This window comes from Hyaena hyaena, unplaced genomic scaffold (genome assembly GCF_003009895.1).
Source record: "Hyaena hyaena isolate Hyena2069 unplaced genomic scaffold, ASM300989v1 scaffold_150, whole genome shotgun sequence".
In the NCBI taxonomy this organism is placed as follows: Eukaryota; Metazoa; Chordata; class Mammalia; order Carnivora; family Hyaenidae; genus Hyaena; species Hyaena hyaena.
In genome coordinates, this window is record NW_024080782.1 from 1,389,312 (window position 1) to 1,414,063 (window position 24,752).

The 24,752-nt window shown below is 45.0% G+C and overlaps 1 protein-coding gene across 3 annotated transcripts in view; it reads right to left on the bottom strand.

Moving 5' to 3' along the window:
• FHOD3 (formin homology 2 domain containing 3) overlaps positions 1 to 24,752 on the bottom strand; it is a 467,989-nt gene that overhangs the window by 394,719 nt on the left and 48,518 nt on the right. For all 3 annotated transcript variants that reach the window (XM_039238974.1, XM_039238973.1, XM_039238972.1), the window contains exon 2: positions 12,160 to 12,266. In XM_039238974.1, coding sequence (XP_039094905.1) covers positions 12,160 to 12,266 — 107 coding nt within the window. The remainder of the gene's footprint in view (positions 1 to 12,159; positions 12,267 to 24,752) is intronic.

Consider the following 24,752-nt stretch of genomic DNA (forward strand, 5'->3'; position numbering starts at 1 on the left):
ATCACCAAGAGCTGGTTTGCTATCCATCAGGTCAATACTATTACAGCTTTTACTCTTCATTCACAGGAAGGTGGGAGTCTACCCAACAGCTTACAGGCTATTTATTCTCAGGAATGCCAATTTATGCCATGCTTTGTCTCACCTTTGCCTCCTTCTCACTTCAGGGAAGCAAACAGGATGGCCCTTTGCCCTAACTCTGCTCCTAGAGGGGCTCGTCCCACCCTGAGCCGAGAAAGATGGCAGTTAAGAGAAGCAGATAAGTGGGAGAAAAGAGCAGAGCTGTCTGCCTAAGGGTAACAAAGGCTTTGGGATTTGGAAAAAGTGGGGAGCCGATGGACAAAGTGGAGCCAGCCAGCCAGCACAGTGGCAGGTAACCTGCTGGGTCTCTCGGTGGCTGAAACCCCTGCCATCCCTCTCCTGGCAGCTCCTTTCTCCCCATCAGGGCTTCCCTACAACAGAGTCTGCCAGTGCTTTCCTGCTTCCTGGGTTTGTGGCTGTGCTGGAGAGAGGGGAACGAAATCTGACCAGGGCACAGGTTAATATCATGGTTATAAATTCACAGTAATCACCCAGTGTATTTTATTCTTGAGACCAGGTAAGAGGATAAAGAAGTATGGTTTTTAAAGTGGTTTCTTTCCCAGGAGAAAGGAAAACCCCTTGCCCAGTCCTGTAAGAGCAGGCAGTGGCCTCCAGCCCAGCAGCTGCCCATAAGCACAAGATGGGCATTTAGGGTCCCTTCAGATCCCGCCGAGCCCCTCCTTTCTACTTTGTGTTCCTCTGATGCTTTTACATTTGCCATGCGCAAGGCACTGGTCTCGAGCAGCTTGTAGCAAATATGCAACACTTGACTCTTCACAAGGTTGGATTCCTATTAACCCAGACTTCAAAACTTTCTACATGCGCGTGCACGCACACACACAGACACAGACACACACACACACACACACACACACAGCTTTTCCTCCTGACAATCCAGATGTTGATGCTCCTTCAGTTCTTGTGAGCATACTAGAAAGTTCCAAGTGCATGGAACAGAATGAATGAGAAGACTTCAGTGTGTTGTGGAAAAAGGCAACAGGAAAGGTGTTCTGGGATGGTGGGGGTGGGCGAGTAGGGGTGCAGTCACCAAGTGTGTAGCCTCACCCAGAGATGAGCAGAAGCCACGCTTTGAACAGGGACCCGGAGAACCAAGGAATGAAGGCCAGACCCTAATTATGAGTAACAGCCAACCCTACAACCATAGATCTGGAAGATTTTCTGTACTCATGTTATCAGCAGTTATGAGTCAATAAATAAAGCATGTAGACAAAGTACATGCTTTAGATGTCCAGATGTGGGGGGAAAGTATGGAATGGCCAGGGAAAATATTTCAGAAAACCTCAAGTTCTCGAAGAGTTCAGAAGGGCCAACTGATAGCCCCACTTTTATCTTCAAACAACTACAAAAATCCGATGCTGATGAAGTGCTTGTTTTCCCACTGAATTCTCTAGTCCCACAGAAGGCGTGTGACATGGTTGTCTGGGATTCCAGGCACTTGTGTACAAACCAGGATGGTCTTCCTGAGGAAACTGAGGCAGCCGCACCACCCTGGAGGGGCCTTCTCTCTGTGTATGTACACTGAGAAAGCAAGCCATCAGCTTGGTTTGTGCTAAACCCTAAGGGAATTTAAAAGGCCACAGAAAAGGAGCATCTGGGTGGCTTAATTGGTTAAGTGTCTGACTCTTGGTCGCCACTCAGATAACGACCTCACCACTCAGGTAATGACCCTGTGGTTCAGGAGTTCATGCCCCACATCTGTCAGTGCAGGGCCCGCTTGGGGTTCTTGTTCTCCCCCTCTCTGTGCCTTCCCCCTAAATAATCTTTTAAAAAAAAGGCCACAGAAAAAAGGCCTATTTTGTAGTTTTAGCACTTATAATTCCTCTGTGTCGACATTCTATCTCCTTCCCTGCCCACCCCTGTACACAAAATTCTTAGTGGAAGAAACCTGTGTAGAATTGGGGGCCACGAGGTGTGGAAGCCACCTGAGAGAAATGAGGCCCCAAATCCCAGGAGCTCCTAGCAAAGAGGACTAGCCTAGGCAGAGGGAAGTGGTGGTCAGTGCAGCCTGGTACACAGAAAGGGTCCTTCACCTCCCACCTCACCCCCGTTTCTCCCGCCTTTGACGTGGGTGCCATGGCTATGCCCATTCTGCAGATGAGGAAAGTAAAACTTGGAGAAAGGAGATCAACTGCATCAAGCCTCATCGCTGGTGGAACAGACCCAGGCTGAAAGCAGGGCTCCAGAGTCACCTGCACCATCTTGCCCTTTGCTGCAGGATCGCCCCACTACATCACCTTCTCTAGGGCTTCCGGACAGTGAGGAGTCCAGGTGTTCTTAGAGCCTGGTTTAACCTCAATGCTGAGAGCCTAACAAAAAGCACACACAGTAAAAAATTATGATGCAGGGCACCTGCGTGGCTCAGTCAGTGAAGCATCTGACTCTGACTCGGCTCAGATCATGATTTCACAGTTTGAGACACCGAGCCCCATGTCAGGCTCTGCACGGACAGCATGGGGCCTACTTGGAATTCTCTCTCAAAATAACCATTTAAAAAATAATGCGGGCAGAGAAGATGTTGTAAAAAATTGGGGTGCCTGGGTGGCTTAGTCAGTTAAGCGTCTGACTTTCGCTTAGGTCATGATCTCGCGGTTCGTGGGTTCGAGCCCCGCATCGGGCTCTGTGCTGACTGCCAGCTCAGAGCCTGGAGCCTGTTTCAGTCTGTGACTCCCTCTCACTCTGACCCTCCCCTGCTCACGCTGTCTCTCTCTCTCCTAGAAATAAAAATATTTTTTAAAAAAATTATGATGCAAGTGAAGAAAATATTGGCTAACCAAATCAGGTTTATTCTAAGAATTCAAGCATTAGAGGAAGTTTCAGATTTTATTTAAATAGGTCTCAAAGGTCAATGCATGGAGAGCATCCATCGTAAGGGCCCTTTACTTCTGATTGCTTTCCTCCCGCCACAGCTTCATTTTCTAACTGCTCGATGATGACATACTGGAGGAAGGTAGATCTTTGTTTCTTTAATATATGGCTCTCTCACTGCTAGTACTGATTCTAAAAATCTAGAATTTTTAGAATGTGGCTAATTCTTTTTGCTTCTTTTAGGGAAATAATCACTTTTAGGGAAATTAGATTATTCATCTAAGTAACAATTATTTTATCCCCACTTTTCCAGTAAAAATGTACTTGTCTGTTTCACTGTTCAGACTTTGAGGAAGTTAAATCACAGGTGTACTTTTCCTCTGTTCCCAACTGGATACTAGGTCAGTTTGGGTTCAGAAAATAATGCTAAGTTGTTAACATTTATGGAATGTTTATTATGTGCCAGGCATGGAACTACCCACTTTTTGATTAGGTTTCATTTTTAAAGATAAGCTTTAGGTTCAGAACTCCCTTCCTCCAAGAGATCATACCAGCCTCTCTGGTCCTTAATGCTTCTCGCCTGGTTCCCAGCCCTCTTTATATGCAGATTTAGTCTTCACAAAATTACTATGAAGTAGGTTACATTGCTGTTTTTAAAGGGAAGAACTTGAGGCCCAGAAAGGTTAAGCAACCGTGAAGTCACACAGCTAGAAAGTGACAGAGCTCGAACTCCTCCCGGCAAGTCTGACCCCAAAGCCTGAGCTACCACCTCCCTACATCTGCCTCCCAGATGGCTACTCCTCCATTCCCTCATTCCACCCACGTTCAGAGGGGTCTACTGTGTGCTGGAGAGTACAGGATATGCCAGGGTACAAAGTACATCCCGCCTCAGGACAGAAGCACAGAACTCCTCTCACTCCAAAGGAGTGAACGCTATGTGCACAAGGAATGGACACACACCCCTGCTAGCCTTTGCTTTCCCCCAGGCGGCTGGGATGCAGAGGAGCAGGTAAAAGCTGAAGCGATCACTCTGGATACAGAGATGGAATCCACATTTTGAGGATGCGGCAGCTGTTCCACCAGTCCTAAGGACGACAGTCTGCATTTGAACTCCTAAACAAGAAGCTGATCTTACTTTTTATTTATATTTTTGTTGCTGTTGAGAGAAAAAGAGTAGGAACCCAGGAGAGGGGCCGGGGGGGGGGGGGAGACAGAGAGAGAAAGAAATTTAAGCAGTCCCCACACTCCACATGGAGACCCAGGTAGGGCTTAATCCCATGATCCTGGGATCATGACCTGAGCCAAAACCAAGTCGGATGCTCAACCCACTGAGCCACCACCCAAGTGCCCCCAAACTTCTTGAAACCTTCCTGTTTTGGTTCAAGATTTACCCTAACCACTACATGCTCTCTTGCCTCAATGATACTAGAAGTAGCCACATTTAAAGAGTGATCAAACCGGAAAGATGGAAGCCACCCCCTAAGGATGGCAAAGTGGAAAGGTAAAATAATCCTGAGCTCCTAAGAGCATCTTGTCATCAACAGATCATCCTTCAAATGTCCCTAATTATCCTCTTTTTAATTGGACTTCATTTTTAAAGTTATAGGGTTACAACTCCCTTCTTCCAAGGGATCACCCCAGCCTCCCTGGTCCTTGATGCTTCTCACCTGGGTCCCAGGCCAATGTGTCTCACCTGGGCACCGCACACCTCGAATATGGCTCGACATAACCTAATTAGCATAAGCCTTCTCCCTCTGCCCAAGTTGCTCCCACCCCAGAACCTTGCTACTTTTCTAAAGTCACAGTTAACCAGCTAGTAACGTCAGGTGTTTATTTTACTCATGTTTTGCTGTAGTCAGTCAACTAGTACCACAGCTCTAGACTCACAACACCCTCCCTTCCTAACACAGAAGCCAAACTACCCCCAATCCCACCTTCCTCAGCCACCAGGCTCAGGCGCGCTAGGTCACAGTGGCCACCCTCCCTTGTACTTGACTTTTAGAAGGATTCCCTCTTTGCAATCCATGATTCTTTTGACTCCCACCCACACTTTAAAGCCCAGCGCCCACCTGAGCTCACCCACTCCCACCTGATGTCATCTTTGTCCTGGGATGCAATTTGGCGTTTGAAGCTACTTAGAGTGTTTCCACTCCCACAGTCCACTCAACACCGGAGTTCATTCTCTCTTGTCAGATTTCCTACAGAACAGTCTCTTTCATGCAGCCCTAGAGGGCCTTAAAAGGGAACATTGCCTGGGCCAACCACCCAAGTTCTTATTTCATTGGTCTGAAGCTGGGCAGGAAGGGAAACTATTAAAGTTCCTCATGTGGTGGCCATACTCTCCGATGGAGATGGAGAGCCTGTGCTGTAAGCTTCTGACCAAACATCAGACCACCTGAGGAGCTCTTGAAGAGGCCAGAATCCCAGGCCCCACGCTAAACCTGCAGTAGGCACCTAGAAGCCAGCGTTTCTTTTTTTTTTTTTTAGTATTTTTAAGTTTATTTATCTTGAGAGAAAGAGAAAGGGGGGGCAGAGAAAGGAAGAATCCCAAGCAGGCCCTACACCATCAACACAGAGCCCAACGCAGGGCTCAAACTCAAAAACCATGAGATGGTTACCTGAGCCCAAATCAAGAGTCACACACTTAACCAACTGAGCCACCCAGCTGCCTAGAAGCCAGCATTTCTAAGCAGATTTCCTCTAGGTTACTGAGAGGTGGCCTAGCGCTGGCCTAGGGCTGCTGTGCAAGGTTTTAGATGGGGAGAAGTTTCACAGCCTTTCAATAGATTCTCAAAGAGTTCTTTACATCCCAAAATGTCAAGTTTGAAGAAAGAGGTGGTCTTCCCATCCTACTGTCTGATAGGAAAACAACCTTAACCCGTCCCATGTTTACCTGTGTCTCCTCTGTTTCTAGGTCTAGTAGAGATATCATCTAAGATACATATTGAACCTAAATCTAAAACCTCTTAAACCTGAAAAACCAACCCACATACAAAACTCCTCCCAAGTTGAAAGAGACTTTGGTTATGGCACGGATAGGAAGCGATGAGCAGTTTTTCCCCCTTTTCCTCTTAAGCGATTACCTTCAGCTGAGAGTGCAGGCCTGTGGCCTCAGGCTCCTTTGGCAAATCAGTGAAGGTTATGGTCTCTGGTCTTCTCCGTGTGTGCAAGGCTCAAACTGCAGACCACCGAGCCACGGTGCCCCTGGTCGCCGTGAGGGAGACAACCAGCCCTTTCCAACCAAAGGTGCCATCCTGGCGAGTTTCATGCTCAGCTCCTCACTGCTGCTTTCCCCACCCAAAACTCTGCACATGCACAAACTCTGCAGAAACCTCAGGGGTTCATGGACCCCACACGCAGTTCCTTGGGGCTACAGGCTGAGAATCAGGCACCTAAGAGTCAAATGAAAGCTCGCCCCAACTCCCTGGGGTCCGGAAGCACATGGACTGCAAAGCTGACAGCATCGGGGCACCACGGCCCCGGCAGAGGGGCTCCTGCGCCTGCATTTGAGGGCATCTAGAACCTTCCCAAGTGCATGGTCTGCTCAGCGGTGGGCGGGGGGCTCATGCTCCATAGCTCAACTTCCAGCAGTATTTTCAGAAACGGTCTCCCAGGCAGCCCTGGAGGGCTTTAAAAGCACCTCTGCCTGGGCCCACCCCCAAGTTCTGACTTCATTGGTATGAAGCTGGGCAGGGAAGGAAATTGTTAAAGTTCCTCAGGTGGTGGCCATACTCTCTGAGGACCGAGCACCTGTGCTACAGGTTCCTGGCGGAACATCAGACCACCTGAGGAGCTCCTGAAGAGGCCAGAATCCCGGCCCCACGCCAAACCTCCTGAAGCAGGCACCTAGAAGCCCCCATTTCTAGGCAGCTTTGGCCAGGAGTATTTGGCTCTAAGCACCTGTGAATGCTCACCCCTTTCCAGCCCTGCCTGGCCTGACACCCTTGTGTCTCAGCCACAAGCCTCACACTGCTACTCTCTTTCTCTACCCCACCACCACCCCACATGGTTGCCCTTGACTTCCCCACCAACACTCAGCCCTGTGAGGGCAGGCCTGCGGCCCAGGGGTAGTTAGCAGCCCCCTGGCAGATGAGGAACCTGGGAAACTATCAAAGCTGACCCTCGGGCACAGGCCTGAACGCAGCCAAAAGTGAGTACCCTGAGTGACTGAGACAAAGCTAGGAGCACTCAGGGACGCACACCCCATGTGCAGCAGCCACAACGGTCCTCAGAGCACCCTGCAGCACTATGATTCCCCAACGGCCCCCTTGATCTCGCAAAGCCACTACCCACCTCGGGGCCCACCTCAAGTCCCACCTTCTCCGTGACAGACCCCTGTGCCCCTCAGTTGGCACTGGTTTTCTTTCAGAGGCAACGGGGGTGGAAATAAGCAAAAACAAAGCAGGGGCTCTCTGTCAGGCTCTGCCCTGCAGGCAAGGATCTAGCCCTGGTACCCTTAACTCAAAGAAATGAGATTTCAGAGTGGTTAACCTGCATGGACCCCTCCAGGCCTACAATCCAGATTCCCATTTCAGTGTATCTCCTCCTCAAATTCTGACTGTCATTATAGTAAAGGATACCACTTTTGAGCTTGTGTTCTATGCTGAGAACTAGCTTAATATTTCAGCTACTGCACATCATCATAGCTTTCCCTGCAACAACCCAACAAGGATGTTTTGGGGTTATCCCCAGTTACTAGGAAACTGAGGTTCAGAGAGGTGATGTAGCATTCCCATGGTGACACAGCCATGAGATGGCAGGGCCCATGTCCTAAACCACTACACCATTCTGTTCCCCGCTGTGCTCTCCTCTGGTCCCAGAGACCTCGTTGGGGTCCCTGCTGACACGGGGAGGGAAATGGACTTGGGTAATAATGTCCTCATTTTATAAATAAATTTTATAAACTCCCATTAGAGATAACATGGCTTGTGCAAGGTCACACAATGGCAGCGTCAGGAATAATAACCCAGGGGGCTCAGGGCTTCTGTTTCCCCTACACCATGCTGTGGTTGCCGATTTCCCTGGCCTTGGAAGGCAATAAAAAGACCTGGCTCCATTTTGGTAGCATAATAATTACTTCATCCTTCTACCTTCAAAGGTCTTTCTCTTCTTCTCCGATTAGCAATAGCTTACATGATAATTCTAAACAAGGAATGAGTTAATTTTTAGTTCTGGCATAAAAGAGCAAAAATAAATTTTTTTAGTAATGGACAAAAACAAAGCAACTCTTCTAGCAAGGAAAATTCTCTCAGAACACATTGTAAAAAAAAAAAAAAAAAAAAAAAAAAAACACAACTGTTTGCACACCGACTGCCACACATCTTCATTGTATGGTCACAACACTAGCAGATTTTTACTATAATTCACACAAATCAAGAGAAAGAATGGTTTCATTTGCCCTTTCCATACCTCAAAAAGGCAATTCTTAACTAGAAAGAAATTATGTTTTCACTGTCACTTGTGGGAGAAACGGCCTTTGCCAAATGCCACACCTCCTAGGAGAGGACTTAGTAGGGACACTCAGTGCAAATGACAGTGCAGATGGACCCAGACACGGCCCGTCTGCGCAGGAAGGCTCAGCCTGCAGGCTGCTCCCAGCTAGCTCCCAGCAATTTGCCATATGCCGCCAGGGCCCGGTGGTGGTCAATGACTCAGAGTTCACAGCGTGACCTGGCAAGGCCAGGACGGCATTACTCTGCAACCTAGGCCAGGTGTCCCCCCACCAGTGTCAGTAAAGGTGGCCTCTTTGTACTCTTCCAGACAAAAAGGAATGTCATCCTGAGTACATTCCAAAGGACAAGGGGCAAGTCACCACAGACCCAGACTTTTTAAAAGACATCAAGTCCCATCTTGGGTGAGTTTGGGGCCCACCTGTCAAAAGCACAACATGATCTGGCTACTTTCTCCTGTTCAGTTTCCCTCGTATGAGTCCTACCTTCTTGTCTTGCTATAATGCATCTTAGGTTTAGGGTGCAGAAATGGAGTCAAGGCTGCTCCTATGAGATGGTCCCACAGTCAGGTGATGATTCGCAAAGCAATGGAGTGAAAAGTAAAGCCCCGGGATCCCCTCTGGGGAGCATGCAGCAGGGTTCCTGGCTCTCGAGGAATGGCTGTGCCTGGATGCTGATGCTGACAGGGCCAGATGATGGCAGCAGATGTGTCTTCTCCGGAGCCTCTGTGCAGTGCACTTAAGTGCTCTTTGACTAAACCCACTGTTTTAGCCCGGGACCCATGATGTCCTTGCATGAACCAACCTATGTCACCCAAAGTGCCAATGTACATCCTGAGTAAACCTGAAATGCCTTTGCCCAGAAGCTCCGGGATGGTTGGGGGAGTACAGACTTGCACAGGCTCCACCCTCTACTGGCTCTGTCTCCTTGGACATGTAATTTAACTCCTGACCCTCAATTGTTTCAAATGAAAAACAGAAATAATCAAATCCAGTTACATGACCATTATGAGGATGAACTATTAAATATACAGGCCATGAATAGGGTGGTCGGTATAGCAGCTGGCATAACAGGCATTCTGTAAAAGTTATTTGCTTCCCCATTCTTAACTCTTGATACTGCTGTCTAACGTAGTGATGCTTTTCCCCCCAAGCTCCCAACTCCAAATCATTCAAATTTTGATAAAGAAAAAAATCAAAAAGGGCACAGTCTTCAACTATAACACCAGTAGAGATATTTTTCAGGTTGACAGTAATCTACTCATAACACTCCTGGAGTGAGGTCATTCAACTAGACTGTCATCCAGCCTGAATTCTGACATCTTATATAAAAGGATGTCAGTCAAATATTCAGTAAAAACTATAGCAATGGAATTTTCTCAAGTCTATCAATCTAATAATGTTATTTTTTAAATGATGATGAATAGAACCTGGTGTGACATAATAATGATACCCCTCCTGTGTGTATAGCCTATCGTAGTTTCCAGATGATGGCAGCAGATGTGTGTCTGTTCCCACACATGGCTGGGTCCTCAAAAAACCTTGCTGGTTCCTACCAAGGACCCTAGCCTTAGGGCTCATGGTCATGTTTTTCAGGACTTCATTGTGGGATCCTGCCATTTACCTGGCCACCAAGGTTCAGTAAATACCTATAATGTGTTGAGAAGATACTAGATGACAGATATTCAGATAGGTCCAGTTCTCACCTAGTAGAGCTTTAGCAGCAGACAACTGAGGGACAATTAAAGAAGAAAGGACTATAAATTGTGGCAGGTGTTAAAGTAGGGAAAGCTAGGGTCAGGTAAAAAAACTAAGAAGTCTCCCACTTTCCCTTATTTACTGAGCCGTTCATAAAGAATCAGCATTCTCAGATAATATTCATCTGGCTGTAATCTATTTTTAACTTGGGCAAGGTAGCTTCAAAGCATCTTTTGCAGAGGACTTCCAAAACCAGATTAATACAGCTAAGCATTATTTGGAAGCAACAAGAAATCTCTGAAGGTTTCTAAGGAGGAAGGTGATGAAATCAGAGATATACTTGGTTCAGAGTGGATGAGAACAGAAAGGAAGGCAAGGGGCCCTAATCAAAAGGCTATTTCATTAACCAATAAATATAGGAATAGCCGACTGTATGTTTATATTTCTACAGTGATTTTACTCTCTGTACACATCTCTGATTTTTTTATGTGTATTCGTTTATTCAAATTTACAGCAATCAGAAGTATAAAGCATTCCAAATGTAAGCTAAAAGTAACTTGATGTTAATTAACATAATTACTAATTATTTTCCCCACTGTGATGAGTTCAAAAGATGATGTAGTACAAAATAATCTACTAGAGCATCTGCTAAGGAAACTAAATATCCAGGAAGATATTAAAAAACAATGCTTAAAATACTTGTCAAACTCAGCGTGAGCAGGGGAGGGTCAGAGAGAAAGGGAGATACAGACTCTGAAATAGGCTCCAGGCTCTGAGCCAGCAGTCAGCACAGAGCCCGACGCGGGGCTCGAACCCACGAACCGCGAGATCATGACCTAAGTGAAAGTCAGACGCTTAACCGACTAAGCCACCCAGGCGCCCCTTAATAGCTCTACTTTGAATCAAGCATGATTTCATGAAGCATAACTCATGTCATTTAAAAGATAATATAGAGGGGCGCCTGGGTGGCTTAGTCGGTTAAGTGTCCGACTTTCGCTTAGGTCATGATCTCGCGGTTCGTGGGTTCGGTCCCCGCGTCGGGCTCTGTGCTGACTGGCAGCTCAGAGCCTGGAGCCTGTTTCAGTCTGTGCCTCCCTCTCTCTCTGACCCTCCCCTGCTCGCGCTGTCTCTCTCTCTCTCCTAAAAATAAATAAAAACACTAAAAAAAAAATTAAAAAAATAAATAAATAAAAATAAATAAAAGATAATATAGAAATAACATTAATACAATTAAGAAAAATGGAAATATTGAAAATATTATTTATGTATATCTCTGGAAGATATTACTAGTTTTACTTAGTTTTAGTTATTCCAATAACTAAAGATACCCTAGAAGATATTTTGAAACCAATCTGTTGTCCTTCATCTGAGAATGTCATTATTTCAGTTTTATTTCTAAAGGATATTATTACTGAATACAGAATTATAAGTTTATATTCTTGTAATATCTTATTTTCATCTGTCTTATGCTTTCATTACTAGAGAACGCTTATATTAGAATATATTCAGATTATCTGTTTATATCGTTTCCCCATATAAGAACATCAATTCCATTAAAAGAAGATTATAATTGGAAAAAAAAAATACTTGTCAAACTACTAAAATCTAGAAAATATTAATTTAATTATATTTGGTTTTTTAAAAAAAATAACTTATGGGCACATGGTAACTCTATCGGTTGAGTGTCCAGCCCTTGATTTCAGGTAAGGTCATGATTTCACAGTTTCGTGGGTTCGATCCCACTTTGGGCTCTGCACTGATAGCATAGAGCCTGCTTGAGATTCTCTCTCTATTCTGTCCTGCCCCTCCCCTGCTCATACTCTTCCTTTCTCTCAAAATAAACAAACTTTTAAAAAACTTTGAAGATCCTTAACTAAACTATACCAGAAATTTTCCTGCCCCTGAGTAGCCTTGTCAAGAAAAATATCTCAAAATACAAAAGAGTTTGCTATTACTGGTCAGTCACTTGCATCTCCCTTCTTTTGAGTAACTCTGAGAGAAGAGAAGGTCAAAGCTATAGTGGCTTCCCCTGAATACTTTAAGGCCTTAATGTACCCCCATATCTTGGAAGGTGGGGACTAGTCAGCAGGGACAACCATCGCTCTTACCCAGCATCATCCTGGAAGCCTTCCAGCTCATCCCGTTGCTCTGCTAGGGTGGATTCCAAGTCCAGGTAGGCACCATTGTGGGAGAGCTGTAGCGTACAGTCGTCAAGCTGCAAAAGAAAGAGCCTTTAAGCCCAGCCTCCTCTTGGGATGGGATCTTTGTAGGAAGAAATCTCTTCACATTGCCCTCATGTATTTTTATAAATCAAGCACTAAACATTCAAAAGAATGAAACTAGATCACTTTCTTACACCATACACAAAAATAAACTCAAAATGGATGAAGGACCTGAATGTGAGACAGGAAACCATCAAAACTCTAGAGGAGAAAGCAGAAAACAGCCTCCTTGACCTCAACTGCAGCGATTTCTTACTGGACACATCTCCAAAGGCAAGGGAATCAAGAGCAAAAATGAAAACACCACCTCATCAAGATAAAAACCTTCTACACGGCAAAGGAAACAATCAACAAAACTAACAGGCAACCGACGGGATGGGAAAAGATAGCTGCAAATGACATATCAGATAAAAGGCTAGAATCCAAAATCTATAAGGAATGCACCAAACTCCACACCCGAAAAACAAATAATCCAGTGAAGAAATGGGCAGAAGAAATGAACAGCCACTTCTCCAAAGAGGACATCCAGATGGCCAACAGACACATGAAACGATGCTCAGCATCCCTCCTCATCAGGGAAATACAAATCAAAACCACACTGAGATACCAACTCAAGCCAGTCAGAGTGGTTAAAATGAACAAATCAGGAGACTATAGATGCTGGCGAGGATGTGGAGAAACGGGCACCCTCCTACACTGTTGGTGGGAATGTAAACTGGTACAGCCCCTCTGGAAAACAGTGTGGAGGTTCCTCAGGAAACTAACAATAGAACTCCCCTAGGACCCAGCAATAGCACTGCTAGGAATTTACCCAAGGGATACAGGAGTGCTGATGCATAGGGGCACGTGTACTCCAATGTTCATAGCAGCACTTTCAACAACAGCTAAATCATGAAAAGAGCCTAAATGTCCATCAACTGACAAATGGATTGAGAAGATGTGGTTCATCTATACCATGGAATACTGCATGGCAATGAGAAAGAATGAAGTCTGGCCATGTGTAGCAACATGGATGGAACTGGAGGGTGTTATGCTAAGTGAAATATGTCAGGCAGAGAAGGACAGATACCATACGTTTTCACTCATATGTGGAACAGGAGAAACTTAACAGAGGACCATGGGGGAGGGGAAGGGGAAAAACAGTTAAGGATGGGAAGGGAGGCAAACCATGAAAGACTCTTGAATGCTGAGAACAAACTGAGGGCTGATGGGGGTGGGGGAGAGGAGAAAATGGGTGATGGGCACAGAGGAGGGAATTTGTTGGGATGCGCCCTGGGTGTGATATGGAAACCAACTTGACAATAAACTATAAAAGAAAAAACTTTTTAATTAAAAAATGAAATCAAGCATTATTCTGAAATTCAGATCACAACTGAGAGAGGTTATGTGTTAGTACAAATAAACTGGGAGCAAACTACATTGTGAGTAGACAGACATGACGCCTGTTAAGGGAACAGCACTGACAATGTCCGGTAGATGTGCACAGGGGAGGAGAAGAAGCCCTTTGGCGCCAGTGTCACTTTTCACTCTGAGGGCCTCAGGAATAAGCCATGGAGGATGTGCCGTGTAGAAACCAAAATCATGGTGCTGATGCGACCATAGATAAAGAGTCACAGAACATGCCATTTTCTTTGATTCAGTGAGCCACCTATTCATTCAGATTCTATGGTCATACCTGGCACATTACAATTAGTAGTTGCTCAATAAGCATTTTTACAGTTGAACTAAAAGAGCCATTCTCCATCTGAATGACAGCAGATCCAAATTACAACATACCAAAGACATTAGGTCTCTTTGTTATGAGCCTGATTTTTTAAATTTATTTCACACTTATATGTTGGTAATTACATTCCATGCATAACTCTAAGTACTTTACATATGCTACATCATTGGATCTTCAAAAAAACCCTATTCATTTATAGTGTTATCCCGCTTTTACAATGAGGAAACTAAGGCACAGAGAGAGACTAAGTTACTTGCCCAGGGTCACAACAGGTAAATGGTAGAGCTAGGATTTAGATGCTGGTACTTTGCTTCAAGATCATGCTCTCAATCACTATGCCACTCTGCATCCTTCTATGGCCGCAAACCTATAGAGGGTTTGAAAATATCATGTTTGTGGGGCACCTGGGTGGCTCAGTCACTGAAGCATCCAACTCTTGATTTCAGTTCAGGTCATGATCTCACAGTTCGTGAGTTCAAGCCTCACATTGGGCTCTGTGCTGACAGCGTGGAACCTGCTTGAGATTCACTCTCTCTCCTTCTCTCTCTGCCCCTCCCCAACTTGCACGCTCTCTAATTAATTAATTGGTTTTTTTAACTTTTAAAAAAATGAAAAGAAATTTAAAAAGAAAAGATCATGTTTGCAAAATGCAGTATGTGTCATCTCAGTGTTCTGATATAGCCAAGGCAATGCCACAGGTGTGCCAACCCCATTCCCCTTTCCTCCTGGGCACAGAGAGCACACATCCCAGGCTGCAGTTAAGCTAACAGCCATGTAACTCGGTACCAACCAATGCAATTTCGGTAAAGTGAAAAAGCCTCCTCTCCCCCGGTGCCCCCAGGCCTGGCCTTAACATCCCTGCACATCTACCTTTCTTTTGTCTATGACCAGATGTGGAGAAGCCAGAGGCTGGATGCAGAGATGCCAAAGGAGGACTCCAAAGTCTAGAAACCAGCAGGGCTCCAGATAGAAGGTGCCCCAGTTCCTGAATCACCACACAGAAGAGAGCATTCTGTTGCCCAGCGCCCACCACCCATCCTGGCTGATGGCAAGAGCTAGACATGAGCCTTTGCTGTGATAAATCATTCCAATTTTGAGGCTGCTCCAGCAGCCAGCACTACATGACATTTAGAAGGATTGATACACTTAAAAATACAAGAAAACTGTTTACTAAAGATGAACATTATGAGGAACTGCACCTTCACACTTGATTTCCTGGGCTATAAGAGTGGTTCTCAATATTCGTCTACCTGATGAGTTAAGGCTCTTATTCCAAAATGACAGGAGACTGGGGGAAAGTGAAGGAAAGAATTTAGCTATTTTAAAACATCTAAATAAATGCCTGATAATCCTCCCACTATAAGTGAGATTTCAAACAAGGAATTAGGAACTAGTCTCTTTTGATGGAAAAGCTTTGCTTATTATCCTCAATAAGAAAAATGTAGACTGTCAACTTGTCTAGAATTAGCATCTATAACAGGCTGCTAATTCTTATAGAGACCCCGTGGCTGCCATTTCTAGTTATCCTCAACAGAATGAAAGGAATTTGTTTCTTATTATTTGCAGGAAATACCTAGCGGGGCACCTGAGTGGCTCAGTCGGTTAAGTCTCCAACTTTGGCTCAGGTCATAATCTCATGGTTCTTGGGTTCAAGCCCCACATCGGGCTCTGTGCTGACAGCTCAGAGCCTGGAGCCTGCTTCAGATTCTGTGTCTCTCTTGCTTTCTGCTCTTCCCCCGCTTGTGCTCTATCTCTCTGTCTCTAAAATAAATAAACATTTAAAACATTAAAAAAAAAAAAAAGAAATACCTAGCTAAATCATTTGAAAGGATTAATCCTATTCAATTCACTTGTTTTATCTCCCCAGTAACAAACTGCTCCTCTTAACTACTCAAGGCCTGCCAGTAAGATTCAGCATTCTTGACTGGCATTTTACAGATGGATCATCTGATCTGAAAAAGAATTCAAACCCAAGGATCAAACTCACAGTACTGCGGCATGAGAGGTGTGCCCAGGGTTTAGGGGGAACACACGGGAGAACTGCCCCCCACCCCAGGCTGCGAAAGCAGCAGACAGGAAGGATTTCCTGCAGAAGGCATCTCCTGGGCCAAGGGTCTTCTGTGGACTAAAATCAGACTTCATCACTCCTAGATGGAAAATTCCATTAGAAACTGGACCTGTTAACATCAAACCATGTGTCGAGCTAGAATCACTGCAGCTCAGTCTTGCTTTGACCTCCTACTGATGTGAACTAAGGAAACTTACTCAGTCTGCCCTGTTGGTAGGACCAGCACTTGTGCTTATCTTTAATCCCACTTATAATCAACAGACCAGAAGACGGGGATAATGAAAGCCCTCTAAGCCACAACAATTTCTTTTGCCTCAGCCCCTGGAAATGTGTGAGTCCAGAGAAGGAAGGTTTTGGATGAAGAGTTTCTGCTTCTCCTCCAGGGGGTCTGAGTCATTCAGAGGCTGGGGTCCACACTCAGGCCAGACAGACAGAACCAAGTCAGAGAGGATGTGTGCTCTGGTGGAGAGATGCAGAGTGTGCAGGTATATGTGGTATAAATACTCCCACCTCGGCCGATTTCAAGCCACCAATGTGAAGTCACTGAGCATGGAGTCGGAAAAAGAGATGCAGCAGCTCATCATTACATAGTATTTTCACCATACAGATACAAGAGATGTAGGGAACTTTAAAACTTTAAAAGCATAGGTAGCAGTACAATCTAATAAGACAATTAGGAAGTGGCATTTTGAGTATTTATTACCTTTGTTTTTAAGATAACTTATTTTAATTGTACATTTATATAATTTTGTGTGGGGAGGTGTTTTTCTTTTACATTTTTTAAAATATCCATTTATTTTTGAGAGAGAGAGAGACAGAGCATGAGCGGAGGAGGGGCAGAGAGAGGAAGACCCAGAATCTGAAACAGGCTCCAGGCTCTGAACCGTCAGCACAGAGCCTGATGCAGGGCGTGAACTCACAAACTGCAAGATCATGACCTGAGCCGAAGTGAGACACTTAACCGATGGAGCCATCCAGGCACCCCTATAATTTCATTTTTAATAATGGCTACATTCAACAACTGGCTCACAGAATTCCCCAGAATAGATGTCTCCGCACCCTCCAGCTGCCCAGGCCAGTTCTGGTACCCTTGCTTGTGGCCCTCCCACTCATTCAGTGGAGGCACCTATCATGGAGAGAGCAGAGATCGAGTAAGAGGTAGAAGGACCCTGTCCTGGCTTTCACAACCCCCCACCCCCACCCCGTGCTCATCTCCTCAGCTGGGGCAGAGGTCGGGCTCCCTGGCCACCAGCAGATATGGCCCTGTTCTTACTGGCAACTGTGGCCAGTGTGCACATCTCCATCCCATACCTTCTGATTGCATTCTCAGGAGCCTGAGATGAATACGAAGATCTGGTTTTCTTCATTCACATTCACCCTGGCCCACCGAGTATCTGCTTCAGCATGCTTCCCGCCAGCTCAGAGCCACAGCAGAGCACCCCACCATCCCCCCAGCCTCCAACAACAGAATCCCAAAAGCTTAGCCGAGCCGCCTGTTCTCATCATTCCTCTCCTCACATTCAGGGCATCATTACTACCCTTTCCAGAGCTCCATTTTAACAAAATTATAGGTCAGCCACGGGCTGGGCACCAAGGAACACATAAACACTTCCTACCCTCAAAGATCATTTTATCGAGTAAATATAACACACAAATAGAACGCAGGAGGGAATAAAAAGCCATTTAAACCAACTGTTATAACGTGTGGACGTTCATCCTTAGTCATAGTCATTCTCTATAATTAGCAGCCACGGGCTCCCGGGACCCAAATATCCTCCATAAAAATGCCCAGTCCTTCCTCCAGAAGAAAGGCCACCATTACTTCCTAAGCCAGTGTCACAACCCCGCTCCCATAATTAACAGATGGGCAATTTGTGCTAGTGAATTTAACTAAAACAGAAAAGATGAAGATGTGTCCTTTAATCTGTCAGGAAGTGTGTGTGAAGCTACAGGAAAGGGCCAAGGTCAGGCATTGCAGCCTCTGGCAAGCCGGGACACGCATACACAATGGGGGTCCCGACAACACAGGCGGCCTGTGAAGATACCCCACATTGCCTGCCCCACTCCCCAACACAAGCCCTACTCATCGGTGCACCTGAGACACAGGAGATTAATATTTAAACCATCACATGAGTCAAGGAGTAAGAATGAAGGGCTTCGTGGCTGGAAAGACACATTGAAACAGTAAAATCCCCGAAATACTTTAAGGGAGTCAGCTTCAGGTACCACTTTAAAGGCAAATTAATAAGTAAACTCAATGAATTCTTTGATCTGGTCAGGGATAACAAAGTGCTAGATACAGAAGAACACAACAATGTGAACAGGGAGTGAGTGGAGATTAATTCCAACCTGGAGATTCTAAAGATTCAGGCAGAACTATCCAAACTTTGCCTACACAGCAGAGGGCTCAGACGCCTCCCTGACACACCACTTCTTTACAGGGATCCTCAATTCCTGCTAACACCAAGGCAACCTGATCCCCAACCTTGGCCACTCATGTCAACTGTCTTCCTGAATGACGTAAGGGCCCTAGAATTTCCTGACTCCAACAATTTTCATGTCAACCCTGATCCCCTGGCAACATGTCCCCCTCACTCCTTTCTTGGCTGTGGGTGCAGAGTGGCCAGGACACTGCCGGGCACTTCAGGACATAAGACAAAGCAGGGAGCCCTGTGGGAAGATAACGTTACCGGGCTGTTCCAGCTGTGCGGCCGTTAGGGAAGTCTAGCTGCAGTGACGGTGGTGTGACAGGAAAACTTCAGATCGGGCTGCAGGCTGTAAATCTGTGGCCAGGATTCGGGGGGCGGGGGGGGGGTCAGGCGGGGACAAGGTGTTCAGGAAGGAGTCAGTCACAGAGCCACAAGAGGCGCCCTTCCAAATACCCTGGAATTTTGTGTCACTCCACTTTAACAAACCATTAAAACAGGCCCTCCACACCTTGTAGACAGGTGGCCCAAGGTCACTCAGGTTCTTTGGATTGTTCCTACAGACAGTGCATTTAAAAAGAAAAGTCCGACTCACCACCCTGGGGGAAAAAAAGAAAGAAAGAAAACATCTAAAACAAGGCTGATGTCACGTCTCGATTTATATATTCTTTTCTTTCCTTAATCCTGCGAAGTGGCGTGTTACTGGGGTGGCTTAATGATTACCTGGGTTTGGCAGCAGATCTACGAGGATCCTTAGTGTAGGCAATAAACTAGAGGTGCATGGAACTGTTCTATAAATACACACAAGGGGGTATCCTTTAAGCTAATTTTGGTAATAGTTCAGAAGTGGGGAAACACACACCGATTTTTAAGAGAAAAAAAATAAAGAAAAGCTAAAATATCATCTGCTAATATCATTTAATTGGTTCCTTGCATCCTTGTATCCACGACGCTTACAATATGATTTTGTGGCTCCCTCCATCAAGAGGTGGATTCCTTCTCTACTCCGAGAATCTGGGTTGGCCCGTGTATTGCTTTGGCCACCACAGTAGCAAATGTGACATAGTAGAGATTTGAAAAAGACTTGTTCTCCTAGGGCTGTCCTGTCTTACTGCTCTTGGAACTCTGCCAGCACACGAAGAAGCCAGGGTTAGCCAGCCTCCGGGATGTCTGTTGGTTCCTGCTGCCCCTGCTGACATCCTGCCAACTGCCACACACTGAGGCCAACAGGGATCTGCAAGCCTCAAGATGACCCACCAGCTGATGACAGACACAAGAGAGCCCAGCAGATGTCAACCCAACTGGCCCCAACTGGAAGAGCCACCCGGGAGACCCACAGACTTAGAAGCCACATCTTAAGATTGTTGCTTTAGATCAGTTTCCTCTTCCCATGAGCCAGCCACCTCAACCCACAGCAGACACGCAGCCCCCAGGGAAGGCGACTTCACACTTGGATACTTAGTGCCCAGATCGGTGGTGGGTGAGAGGCTTGGTGGTGAGGGCACTTCACCAAGGTGCCCACTGAACACACCATGACACTGCCAGCTCGAGGCAGGAATGTCACCCCCATGCCCAGACCTCAGATGCCACAGGTCATGTATGTCCTTCCTGGAGCCCCTACCAGGGACAGAGGACAACAGCAGATGCTGGGCAGAAAGGTCTGGAGCATCAGAGAGTGGGAAAGTAGTCAGCTGAGAGCCCCTCCCAGGGAGGGAAGGGGGCAGCAAAAGACAAAACGATGCATGAGTTGTGGTTCCAAGCCCCTAGAGCGCATTCCATCATCCCATTGTACCAAACGCACATGTGAGAGAGAAGGACGAAGCCTTTCAAGACAGCATGTGCAGCACAGGGCCCTTCTGATCGCGTTGGTCACATACCCACAAAGTTGGCCCCACTAGTGGCTCAGAAATGAAGCACGGCCGTGGGTCCCATCTCTCTCCAGTACGGTGGACTGTGGGACCCCTGGATGCCCCCCTCTTTCAGGCTCATCCCAGCTCTAAGAGCTGTACAAAGGCCGTCAGCACGTGTCCATTGGTCAGTTCTAAGAGCACTACACCTGTTTCACCCTCAAATGGTGCATCTGTTGTTGCTAGGCAGTCACAAAGCTTGTGGCTTCCTTAAACTTTATGGCTCCTTCTGAAGACAGCAAAGACAAGGAACTAGATATAGGTGAGAAGCACAAAGAGTGAGGAAAGAGAGCTCTCCAATAAGCAGTGCCATGTGGTCCTTTCACAATTTCTTAATGAAACCTGCAACTTACCGGAGGACCGCAGGGGAGAAGAAGGGGGGAAACAGTGGGGGAGGGGGAGAGAGGCAAACCATGAGAGACTCTTGAATGCTGGGAACAAACTGAGGACTGATGGGTGTGGGGGGGGAGGGGGGATGGGCATGGAGGAGGGCACTTGTGGGGATGAGCACTGAGTGTTATATGGAAACCAACTTGACAATAAACTATTTGTAAATAAATAAATAAATAAATAAATAAATAAAAATAAAACTATATTCTGGGATGAAACCTTAAAAAAAAAAAAAAAAAGAAAGAAACCTGCACACTCAAATATCTATGGGCCGTGGCTCCCCCATAACCCATAGAGACCGCTGCAAAGGGACGAGATGGGGGGCACGCACGTCCTGGCTGCCCTCTGTCATTTCCTAAGATGGATAGTGAGGACATCGCATGCATTTCATTGTCCTTCAGACTGTACAAACCTTTCACATTCATTCCTTTGTATGTATAATACATTTCAAAGTGAAAAATGATTAGTTTCATATAAAGAGATCATTATACATGTTTAAAAAATACAAGCAACATTGGTCCATTTTCTTAGAGAAAGACCAAATGAAACTGATTTACATGATATCAGAAAATAGGTCCCACTGGCCAACCGCAACAAATCCTTTTCAAACTTTTAAATCCCGAGGTGCACATTTAGCTTCTTCAGAACAACAAACACATCACAGGTACTTTAATAGATGTTTTAGGGTAAAGCACAGGATACTTTTGAAGATTCAGCCTATATGGATGATGAAGTAATATGAACGTCTTTACTTTGAAAGAGGCTGGCTTTTACTTCTTCAGGAGCCTTTAGTAAGTTATGTTATTTGTGGCCACCAACTTCAGCATGAGAAGCAATGTCCTGAAATTGACTTAGGCAGTTTCCAAATCAAGCTTCAGATTTCTATTTAAGTCAACAAAACTGCACAGCTCACCAACCAAAGGCAAGGGCTTCTGCCAAAGTCTACAAGAAAGACAAAGGCAAGATTTCTCCCATTAAGCACTTAAACTGAGGGGGTGTGATAATCTGGTAAATATTTGAATTATTTTAAAAGACCTTTGTATCATTAAATAAATAACCAAGAACACATTAAACTTCTCTCCTGAAGAGGCTGGAATATTTACTTGTGTTTACATGTGCCTTTTTCCATTTTCTGTTTCACTTCAGTCAATTTGAAAACCAGTATCAGCACTAAATTTCAGGAATATTGATCCATTATCACTCATGCACTCCCTCATGCAGATAAAGAATCCTTTCCTGTGCGCATTCTCCATGCCAGGCACGGTGCCACGTGCCAGGGAGCCGACCATAATTACAACAGCCCAGGGAACACTCACCGCTGTAGATGGGGCTGGTTCCTGAACAGCTGGTGGGAATTCAGGGAAGTGAGAAGGACAATGAGTTAGTCACCTTTGTTGTGTCTGTTCTTGTTTTCATGGCAGGACAAGTTTGGGGAGCAGAGAGCTGAAGTTTGCAAAAGCCCTGATGCAAGAGGAGTGTGAGTAGTTGGAGCACTGAAGGAAGAAAGGCCAGGGCTCTGGAAGAGGGGACTTTCTGGCCATAGGAGATTTTAGACTTGATTCTAGGAAAACAAGAAGCTGTGAAAGGGTTGTAAATGGACACGTGCAGGACCAGCTTTGCAGCATGGGGACAGAAGGGAGAAGACAAGTGAAGATGCCACTGCAGGAATTGGGAGCGATTTTCAAATCAGGGGGTTGGACAATGGTGGAAGCTGTAGTGATGGACAGAAGAGAAGGGTGAGGGCTGATTTAGGCCAAGAGAGGGAAGTGAGAAGGAAAAGTCAGAGTGACATGGGAATTGATCAGATGTGGTGTATCCAACAGAGTGGAGCAAAATCTTGAGTTTCCTGTTGGAGCAAATTAATATATATTGGTAATACCTTTCACAAACATGAGCGCCATTAGACAAAAAGCTCTAGGGGGCAGGGAGACAGGATAACATTGGGATTTTTGTTAACATGTTATGGCTAAAACAAGTAGAGGTGCTGAGCAGAGAAACTGATTGGGGGCTGGGGGTAGGGTTGGGCCTAAATACAAACATGGCAGATAAAATCTCACAAACCACTGGTGTACCTAAAGGTGACAGCTTTTCGTGTCTTCAAGGTCTGCAGTGGTATCCCCTTTTCATTTCTGATATTGTGCTATCTCCCTTTTGTCCTAACAGTTTAGGAGAGGACCTTTGTTCATTTATTAGTCTTTTCAAAGAACCAAGTTTTCATTATATTGCTTTTCCACCATTTGGTTTTTTTATCTCATTAATTTCCTTCCTTCTACATTCTTTGTGTTTCATATGCTGCTTTGTTCTAACATCTAAAATCTCACAATTTTCAATCTTCTTTTCAATTATGTGCATTTAAGTCTTTTAGTTTCTTCTAAGTCAGGTTTAGCTATAGCCCACAATATCTGATATGCCCTATTTTCATTGTCTTCTGTCCACAATATTTTCCAAATTCCACTGGGATTTCTTCTTTGATCCATGGGTTGTTTAGAAATGTGTTACATACTTCCCAAATATTTAAGGATTTTCAAGTATCTTTTTTATTGTTGATCTTCAGCTTAATTTCTCTGTAGTCAGAAAATATACTCTGATTTCAATTCTTTGAAATTTCTTGAAACTCATTGTATAGCCCAGTAAATGGAAAGGACATGTCCTCAACAGATACATGTTTGTTAAGTGGGATTCTCAGACTTCCATCCACACTGCTTTTAACCAGCTGTGAATGCTTCTTTTTCCTTTTAATTCGATCGACACTAGATTGATTGATTAGTTGATACTTTCTAGTGACCTGACTCTCTTAGCAGTATGGGATTTCCTCCTTATCTCCAGTAATGTTGCTTACCTTAAACATTATGCCATCTGTTACTAAGATAGCCACACCACTTTCCTTAGGCTAGTACCATGTAGTTTATCTTCTTCCAGTGTTTTACTTACAACATTTGAGGCCCATATATTTAAGATGTGTCTCTTTTAAGAAGAACATAAGTTTTGTTAGTGTAATCTGATGATCTATTTTTATTGTTTATTTTTATTTTTGAGAGAGAGAGACAGAGAGACAGAGACAGAGCATGAGCGGGGGAGGGGCAGAGGAAGAATGAGACACAGAATCCGAAGCAGGCTCCAGTCTCCAATCTGTCAGCACAGGGCCCGATGCTAGGCTCGAGCCCACGAACCATGAGATCGTGACTTCAGTTGAAGTCGGAAGCTTAACCAACTGAGTCACCCAGGTGCCCCTAATGATCTTAGTTTTTTAATACAAGTACTTAATCAAAGTCTGTTAACCTAACGTGATTGCTGATACTTAAGTTCAAATCTATGTTCTAGTTTCCTTTTTCCTCCTTTTTTGCCATCTTTTGGGTTAATCTGCTATTCTTTATTATTCCATATTTCCTTTCCATTTCTTTTCTATTATTATATTCATTCTTAGCTGCCCTCTCATTTATTATTTTAGTAATTTGCCCTACAGATAATCACATGGCTTCCTGAGTCAGAAGTACCTACTAAAATTGAGCACTATCACTTCCCAGACAACTTAAGAACACTCGTCTATTTTGAGATGGTCTAGACCTTTCAAGATATCGAGAAATGTATTTTGAACCCCATTACATAGTATTGTTTTGAGCAGTCAATATTCATTGAAATTTACCTCTTCTCTTGCACTTCATTCCTTCTTGCACTTCTGTGGTCCCATCTGTGACAATTTCCTTCTGCCTGAAGAACTCTCTTATGTATTTCATTAGTGAAAGTATGCTAGCAGCAAATCTCTTCAGTTCCTACTTTCTAGAAACATCCTTACTTTACCTCCATTGTTAGGGTAACTGTTTTATTGAGATGTAAGTCACATATCATGTAACTTACTCATTTACAGTGTACAATTCCCTGGCTTCTAGTATATTCAAAGCACTGTGCCTCCATCACAACAATCACCTTTACAATACTTTCATCACCCAAAAAAGAAACCACATATC